At 28.6% G+C, this 10,344-nt stretch overlaps 1 protein-coding gene across 1 annotated transcript in view; it reads right to left on the reverse strand.

Moving 5' to 3' along the window:
- LOC111642690 (methylmalonic aciduria and homocystinuria type D homolog, mitochondrial-like) overlaps positions 1-10,344 on the reverse strand; it is a 62,240-nt gene that overhangs the window by 2,957 nt on the left and 48,939 nt on the right. The window contains exon 4 of the mRNA XM_023389069.1: positions 6,497-6,590. Within this exon, the coding sequence (XP_023244837.1) occupies positions 6,497-6,590 (94 nt within the window). The remainder of the gene's footprint in view (positions 1-6,496; positions 6,591-10,344) is intronic.

Below are 10,344 nucleotides of genomic sequence, written 5' to 3' on the forward strand. Positions count from 1 at the left end.
GATGAAGTCCTCGAACCCACTGTGAAATTGTATGCTGCAGCAGTTGGTCCTGCTTTTGTTTTAATGGATGATAACGCACGACCCCATAGAGCTGCCTTCGTCGACGACTACCTCGAGAGTGAAGGAATAGCGCGTATGGATTGGCCGGCGTATTCGCCAGACCTCAATACCATTGAGAATCTTTGGGGTACCCTCGGCCGTGCTGTGTGTGCATGTTTCCCACCCCCTGCCACTCTCACATAGTTGCAAACTGCTCTACAGGAGGAATGGCACTTATTTGACTCTGGAGTAATTGATCACCTCATGGTAGGCATGGTTACACGCTGTAAACTTTGTGTAAGGATAAGGGGTGACCATTTACCCTACTAATGTCGGTTTTGTTTGTTTGTTTTGGATTTAAACATCGTTTTGTTAATGATTCCAATATGATTTCATCTTATACTTTATGAAAATTCAATATTGTTTTCATTTTTCTATGTAACTCTCTGTGTTGTTTCATGCATAAACATATTTGCTACTGTCCTGCTGCATTTTGTGTCAATCACAGCTGTATTTGTCGATTTTTTCGCAGTTTATTGCTCCATGCTTAACTTTTGGCAGTGAGTGTATATATATATATATATATATTTTTTAAAGAATCGGGCTTATAAGGATACTATCAATTATGTCAACAGTTTATGTAGACATATTGCTGAAGTTATGATTACAGTAATTTGAAATCACTGTCTCTCCAAACTAATTTTAATTGGTCAATCAACAAGCTAAATACTTCCTCTGTTCAAGTAATTGTAAATAAAATAAAAAAATATTATTATTTTTAAAAATTAACTATAATATAGCAATGTATGCAACTGAAGGATAATAGAAAAAATATTGTCTTGTTGTCATTAATTGAAATTTGTAAGTTAACAGTTGTAGATGTCTAACAAGTAGATTGATCACTTAAGACTTTTTTGTAGGGAGAGAGAGAGAGAGAGAGCACTGCAAACATTATCAACTTTTGCACATCATAAATTTGAACATGAAAGTATCTCTCTCTTTTCAGTATTTGCTGGTCAAGCTAAGGAAATATTTAAATTTTATATGGATAATTCTACATTTGGTATGTTTCTTTTATAAATGAAGAACACATATTTAATTATCATACAACATAATTTAATGCAATTTAAGCATCATTATTGCATCAAATCCTGCATTGATATAGCAATATCCTCCATATATTTCTTGAACAACTTGACACTTTTAGGCAATCATCATTGACAACTCCATTTAATAAATAAAAAAAACTTGAATGAAGTATATGTATTATTAGATATTCACAAAAATATATAAAGTTTATATACTTTAACAACATTATCTCACAGTACTGCCACTACTTTACAATAATTTAAATCAAAGTGTCATGGAAATATAGTTTTGAGATGAGAGAGTCATGTTATGATTACATTTACATCTGTTAATTTAATCTTTTTGTTAAATATGAAATTTCAAATTAAGAATAAAGATATTTTATAAACTCTATATTATGGATACCAATTATTGTTTTCATTAACACATTATGGAATTTTGTAACAGAAGTTTCATTTCTTAAAATAACCTAATAATTTAATAAATAAATGGAAATTCTTTACCTGTCTATGTGCAGATTGTCGCTCTCTTAACAACAGATCGACAGCACTAGTAAGATTAGTTATTTCGGCTTGAAGTTGACCAATTACTTCTTGTTGATGCAGATCCTGTAAAAATTTTCAAGTTCAAATACTACCTCAACATAAAAGCCATCATATAATAAGTCAAACAAACAAACACACACATACATACATACATACATACATACATACAGAATTAATGTATTTTAATCCATTTAATGATAATTATATTTCTAAATAAAATAATATGTAGATTATTGCAGAATAACTTAATCAAATGTTTCTCAGTGTAATTTTAACTTAAATTTAGAGCAAGATGGGAAAAAGTGAGGAGTTTGACAACATTTTAATCATCATATTTCACTTTTAAATTGAGTCATTTAACTACTTTTTCTAATTAAGAAGAAAACAAAATTTAAGTCATCATTCATTTAGTACAATAACCATATCAAAATGAAATTATAGATCTGAAATCATTATTGAATTTATATTGCTAAATATATCATCAATATCAAAATGAGTAATCATAAATTAAATAATTTAATGATAGATCAATAAATAACTAGCCAAAAGCAACAACGTGGCTAGTTATTTATTGATCCACCCTTATACTGTATATACTCTCAGATATAAAAGTTATTGTACTTATAAAATTTGCTGATAAGGACCAGTTCATCAAAAAGAGGATAATAGCAAATATTTATTTTCCAGTATATCTGATATTAAATCAAAACATCTTTTAAATGGATGTGCCTAATTCCAATCAATCTCTTTTTCTAATGATTTTGAGCATCACAAATGTAGAAATACATTTTGACAAAAAAATAAAAATAACTACTAATTGGGCTGCAATTTTAAAATTGCAGGCATACATTCCCACTGTTGTCCATCCATCAGTCCATCTGTCCTTTGTTAATCTTGAAAATGGAGTTAGATAGATGAAAATCAAGACCAAATATGAAAAGTTTAAGGGGCAGAGGCTCCGATTAACTACATATATTCCAGTCTAGACTAGAAGTTGCATGACTTTTTAAGAATTAAAAGAAGGAAAAAAAATTGCAGCCCAGCACTGTGACAATGTCACAATAAATAATTGCTCATTTTCATTTCAAGTTCTCCAATAGAAAAATTTAAAAAAAAAAAAAAAGCTGTTACATAAAAATTAATAAATACAAATATATTCTGACAGTTTATGAGTTAATTATACTTCCGATTAACTACATATATTCCAGTCTAGACTAGAAGTTGCATGACTTTTTAAGAATTAAAAGAAGGAAAAAAAATTGCAACCCAGCACTGTGACAATGTCACAATAAATATTTGCTTGTTTCCAAATATATTATTCTCTATAAACAAATGGAATCTGCTATTATTATTATTATTTTTAGAGATAACAAATGACCAAATTTTGATTTATAATATTCTTATAAAGCGATATATTTTTTATCAAATCTAATCAGCAACTGTTATCTTAAAATGTAATTCATGCAGACAAAGCAAAAATTTATTTTTGTTTTAATTGCAATTCTTTTATAGTTTAAGGTAATGTAGCATGTTTGCTATTTATAAATTTACTTATATTCTAATTAAACATGGTTATAAGCTGTTAATATAAAATTAAAACATATGGCATTACAGATTAAATATTTTAAAATCAAATTAAAGCATATTAATTTGAATTTAAAAAATCTTACCCCTTCACTGGAAAAGAACTGAGTGATCACATTTTTATATCTATCAAAGGGCAATTCTTTGGTAAAGATATCACATTCTTTTTTACTTGAATTTGATGAAATCATAAATTTATCCTTCAAAAACAAATAATTAAAATAATTTTTAATCTCCTAAAAAACAATAGTTAGTTTGTTTTCATTTATATATCATAATATTCATTTANCGAACTCTCTCGAGTCGATCGCGATTGAACCTCGTTTTAGTCGAGATTGAAACGGTCGATGGAGGTTGCACTAGGCGAACAGGGTATAAGGCTCTAGTTTAATTACTGAGAAATGTTGTGTGTTTAACAACGGGTTCGGAAAAATTTTAAAATGTTAACAACGGGTTCGGCCGAACCTGTGCGAACCTGCTGAATATCACCACTGTTTATGACTCTGTGTTTACATGACAGTTATTCATAAGAATAGGCTACAAATATACAGAACAAGCTTAAAATATGCTCCCAAAGCTTGGCCAAATATTTTAGAACCACACTATATTCACTAATCAATAATGAGGAAACAAAGAAAAATAATATAGGTTAAAATTCAAATTTACAAATATAATTGGGCTGCAATTTGAAAAAGTTGTAGACCTATAAATTCCCACTGTCATCACCAAGATTAAGGAAAGACAGATGAAAGACGAGACCTGATATGGAAAGCTTAGGAGGCCCCAATTAAGTATATACAAACATCCGATACAAACTGGAAGTCACGTTATTTCAATTTGAAACTTCCCCTGAAAGGTGTTACATGACTGGTACAACTCTGTTGTTAAAGGAAAAGTATGATGTACAGGGGCAAGTCACTACAAGTCACTAATCTGAGGTAGAGAGGATATAATTTAAATTAAATAAATTAAAAATATGATTAAAAATTGCAACCCAGCACTGTGACAATGTCACAATAAATAATTGCTNGGATGATTGACTTTCAGAAAATCGACGCTCTACTGTATTGATATGTTGAGTTGGCCATCTAGATAACTAAATCAGATTCATTTTAAAACTGTTTCATTTAATCATAAAAATTTTCAAAAATAAAATTTTTATATTTCTTGTAATTTCTAAAAAACTGATACCAAACTTAAATAAGAAAGTAAGACATTACTTTTGTGTAATAACTATACATCCATATCTTTCTCCCATTGAAAAATCTGTGGGAGAACAAAGTTCTGTGGAAATAACTTCAATGGACAGTGATTGGTTTGTCAAAAAATCCAGGAAGTTTGGAATGGAATCACTCAACATGATCATCAGATTCTTATCAATACAATGTGTGAATATGTTAATGTAGTAATACAGGCAAAAGGTGATACAATTATATATATATATATATATATATATATATAGTTATATTATTGTATGTAATTATATAGTATTAGTACTTGTGATTATTAGTGTGTAAGCACATTCATGCAAGTACATATGTACTGTACACCAATCACAAGTGTCCAAGTATTTTCTGTCAATGCTGCAATGCTAGAGGGATGCCCGAAGTTTTTTTTAACCACTTATGCTTTTGTCAAATATTCATTTCTTTAAATTTTATTCAAGCATTTTTATTGTGTTATTTATGTTCATGGTTTAACACAACAGTTACAGTTTCTGTAAATGTATGTAAAAGAAAAAAGGCAGTAAATATATTTAAAATATAATACAGTTTAAAATCAAGAAGTGACTGAAGTATTCTTTGTTTGGGTTGTGTAACAAAACAAAAGGAATATTACAACAAACTCCCAAATAAAGAAAGACAAAAATTGTATGGACAATAAGGGAGGGGCAAATGGAAATAGGTACACTAATTGAAGTCACAGATAAAGAAATCAATAACATTGAACAGAAACGTACTCAGCAAAATAATTATTCAAGTAACAAACACCTTATTTTTTGCCAAGGGAGCTTTATTAAAAAACTAACGTTTTCGATCTGCTCCATAGATCATCTTCAGGTTTAAACATTCAAATTTGGAATAACAAAAAATAGAACACCAAATTCAAATTCAAAGAGATAAATACCAATAATGTAGCAACTAATTAAAATAAAAGTTAAAGCATAAAAATACATAAATGTAAAAATAAATAACATACAACCATTAAATATTATTATTATAAGCCACTATCCTTTAACCAATAAAAATCATATGGTTCCACATCAATGCTTCCATGCCTACCCTCAGCATGGAAGTACGCCGTTCAAAAACTTAAAAAACTTACAAGTAGCTCTTGAATTGTGCCATATCCGCAATTGCGTTATGGGAACCATAATGATTTTTATTGTACAGTATAATCTGCACTATACAGTACAGATTATACTGTATAGTGCAGAAACACAAAATATAAGTGAAACATATAAAAGAAAGATATTGAGAATTCAAATACAGTAGACCTCCCTATAATACTGTTGATTATTCTGTTTTATATGAATTCCATGTTGTATGAGTCACTTAGATTTTATAAATACATGTGCCAGGCTGTGAACAGCTCATGTATTTGTAAAATCTAAGTGACTCGTACAACATGGAATTCATATAAAACGGAATAATCAACAGTGTTATGGGAAGGGTCAACTGTAGATTATTGAGAGAGATCAACAAAAAATATCCAGATTACAGAAAATAAAAGATAAAACTATTAGAAAAATAATACAAACAAAATGAACAATAATACAAATAGTAAAAAAAATGAGGTGCTACAGGCATGTCAAAAGAATGGGAAAGGAGAAAATAATACAAAAAAAATTTTTAAATGTATGCTGCAGGAAAAAATTCTAGATCTAGACATGTGGAGACAAAAAAATAAAAAAAAAAAGAAAGAAAGGAATTTAGAAGAACAGAAATGGAAACAAAAGATGACCAAACATTTTTTTTTAGTTTTTTGGTTAGTGTGGAAATAATTGTGTCACCATGGGAAAAACATCTTAGAAGAATAATAAGTCAAGTTTGGAATAAACAAAACAAGTATTTAAAACTACTTAACATCAATAATACAAACTTTTTAAAATTATAATCTAAGTTTGTTTTCTTGTTTCAGAATCTTGTTTAGATTATTAACTTAATTGTGCAATGTTTACAAGTAATTTAAATAAATATTTTTTAATCAATCACAATTAATTATCAATTTTATTTTACCTCGGCAAAGAAGTCTAGGACATTCCTGAACAACACATTCCAATACATCAGATGGTGAGAAAATAGTCAGTTGCCTGTCATCTGTTGTTTCAGACTATAAAATTTTTAAAATATATTAAGAATTTTCAATAAAGTGTAACTGTATTACTATAATTATTATTTTATTATTATGTTAGCATAGCACTTTCAGAATGGAAAAACCTAATCTTCAGTACAAACAAACATTACATTCTCAAATTATAAATTTACTTATAGAATGTACCTTATAACCAAAATCATGTATACTGTCTAAAATTTAAATTTAAAAATTATTAAACCTCAAACTGAAAAATGAGAATGTGTTCACATAGCTGTACAACAAGATCAGTCTAGCTAGCATAAAACATTTCTTGTTTCAAATTTAAAAACAAAAATCAAAATGAGAAATAATGTTAAAATTACAGTTCTGAACCCCCAAATTTTAGACTTCCCTAGACAAGATATTTCCTCTGAATATCTGACTGGGCTGCTTATTAAATATGCAATAAGCTTAATGGAGTGCACAGCACAACTCCAATCATGCCCTGAAGTAGTCAATGCAATGCCATTTCTCATATTTTAAGATATTTTAGCTATTTCTAGTAGAGTGGAAAACAGTTATTTTTAGCATTGTTTTTGAGAAATAGTTCTAGATTTTTTTCACTTTTAAATTTTACTCCATTTTTGAGAGTCTTCAAAATTCCAGATAGGCCAATTTCAAGAGGTTATATCTCACAAAGGGTAATGTGTAAACCATTGGTTAGTTTGGATTTTTTTACTCCTATGAGCATGGTCTACAACTTTGATAATATCCCAACTACTTCATTCAAAGCTGCATTTGTACAAAAATAATAATAATCTGTTTCAAGAGATTTATATTTGAACTGCATCTAAATCTGAACTTTTCATAGTTTGGATTTTGACATCAAATTTTTTCATGGAGTCTTTATCAAGGATGTTTTTTCCAAAAAGTCAGTAAAAATGATAAAATCAAAAGTGAAACTGTAAATCTTTCAATGTAAAAGCTTATACACAATATTCAGTTTATTCAAAATATTGGCTGATAGCTGTACCAGGACTGAACACTCTTCTTAATACATTGATATATATATATAAAATCAATACACAGTGAAACCTCCTTAACAACCACCTCGCATAACAAGCAAAACAAATTGTAAAAATTTGACTCTCTTAACGCAGTGATGTTTCGCATAACAAGTGACAAGGAGAGGGAAATCCTGGGTTGTGTGCATGTTCCATCAGCTAGCACTCGTTCCGCTAGCATCTTAGTGTTGCTTGTGATCAAACATTTTTCCAAACTTGTGTTCATACATATTATGTATAAACATTGACAATCATAGCCTGTTATATAATAAACATGCCATTTCGTACTAAATTTAATGACCAATTCCAATTAAATTTTAAAAATGTCTAAATTAAAAATTAATTATTTATAATTATTAAATTTAATATGAGATGGCAGAATAACTGCCTACATCTAGTCAAATTAATTAATTTCTAATATTTAATTATAGCCTTTACATAGCTCAAGAATTTGGCATATCATTTGGCATCTTTATCAGACATACTATATGTGATTTTTTTGTTTTCTGCATTCCAATTCAAATTTGCATTCCAGGTTGTTTCATTCCATGCTAGAAGAAAAGATGAAGATGAATCACAATGTATATTGTTAATTTTCTTTCAATAAATGTTATATATAAAATATTTGAGTGTTTTTTCGACATGGAATACATTATTGTATTTTACATTAATTTATATGGGAAAAACTTTCTCTTAACAAGTGTTTCACATTATGAGTAAGATTCTGGAACAAATTATACTCATTAAGTGAGGTTCCACTGTATACATATTCAAAATATGATATCCAAAAATATTTCATTAATAAAATTGGTATCTAATAATTCAAAATTAACTGCAAAACATGCCTGGTACTATAAATTCTCACATAATCACCTATGTAAACAACCTCACTTAATAGTCCATGGATGATTAAGTGAAATGTTTTCCTTTTAGTAGCATAGTCAGATTGGATTGTGGGACAAGGTAACACTTGGACAATATTGTCAAGAGAGTGGGCACCCCGCAGGAGGATTTTCTATTGTAAATTGCCTCCTATTTAGACACAAAGAAAGCCTAGAAAACTTCACTTGGCCATCTGTAGGTGAGGCACAAAGAACCTGTGACCAGTCAGTTTTATCTATTCACTCACCAATAGGCATTTCATTATCATAAGGCTAGTTTCTGACAAAACAAATTTGTATAGACCATTTCCTAGCAACAACCCATTTATGGATGTCAAATTACATATGGAATAAGTTTGTTGTTGTTACTTTTTGACAGATATGTATACTTGTGGATAGACATCAACTAACAGTAATAAGAAATGTTTTCTGTTCAAAATTTATGGTAGCTTGCGACAAAAACCTTATGGAACAGGTGAAAAAAATCCATCTTTACAGATTGATTGTTGAGAAAATACCAAGATAAAATTTTTTAAAATAATATAAGAATGACAATTTTCACTGAATTCAAAACTGATTATTTGTAATTTAACCCAGTACAGCAAGAGTGGAAAAAGTGGATAAACTGTAAAAATAATCTAAAGAAAGTATAGTTTACCATCAAATTTCAACAATAGAAAAAGCAGTTATTTCCTTTAATTGCCAAAATATAAGAAAATGAAAAATCTGGAACAAAAGTTTACTATTATTATCACAGACTAAAGTAAAAAAAATGCTATTAAAAAATTTACCTATATTGATTATTCTTATAACAGCAGTCCCACATAACTGCTCATGGGAAATTATGTGAAATGTTTTCTAATAAAAATTACATTGAAAACAGTAATGTAATCACTCATGAGCAATTATGTTAAGGATTTACAGTAACAATTGCCAACTGATCATGAAATACAAGATGTTTCTAAAATGTATAGTCAAAATGTGTATATTCTACAACTTACTCTGATTAAAAAAAAAGTCAAACACTAGGTCAAAAATAGTTTTGAGCTATAGCATGATTTATACATACTTAAACAAGTCAGAAACCTTAAGAAATTATTTTTCTAGTTATTACTGAACATGGCAAATGTTTTTGATGAGAATGATTATTGATGTCTATATCACAAAAATGTTCAAAATAAGTAACATGAACAATATATGTCTCAAAACAACTTAGCAATTACTGTCCAAAAAATCTTAGAATATTCTGAATTTTTGAACAATCATCCACAATCCTTTGATAAAGATTTATTTGTTAGGCACCAGATTAGCCTAACAAATAAATCTTCAGTTAGGCAACAGTGGCTTTAAACTGATCCAATATGAAAATGTCCAATGGATTCAATTCACAAAATTGTGGAGTCCATGCATTTGACTTTTTGAAAACATACTATAGCATGGAAGTAAGTGTTTATGACCAGTGGTGATATTCGAAATATTTAACAAAGGGTTTGCTAACAGAAAATTTTTCCTTAACAATTTTTTTTTCACTCAAATGGTGCATTAGCAACATTAGCGCAAGAACTGATCTTAAGATATCCATATAAATAAAAAAGATGCATTCGCAAAATTAAGTCAGTTAAAATTTAACATTGTTTATGCCAGAACTATATTTTTTTTTTATAAATAATAAAAAAGAGTGTTCAAAATAGTTTATTTTGTACATATTTTAATATTTTTCATTCAAAATATTTTATAAACATAAAAATTGGCTTTTTTTTATATCAGAAAAAGTCAGGTTTAACTGCTTTCCCTGTGACTTTTCCTCAAGAAAAAACTTTTCTAAATAATTTATTTTATCATTAG

Source organism: Centruroides sculpturatus, unplaced genomic scaffold (genome assembly GCF_000671375.1).
Source record: "Centruroides sculpturatus isolate CEXI.00-Female unplaced genomic scaffold, Cexi_2.0 scaffold1722, whole genome shotgun sequence".
Lineage (NCBI taxonomy): Eukaryota > Metazoa > Arthropoda > Arachnida > Scorpiones > Buthidae > Centruroides > Centruroides sculpturatus.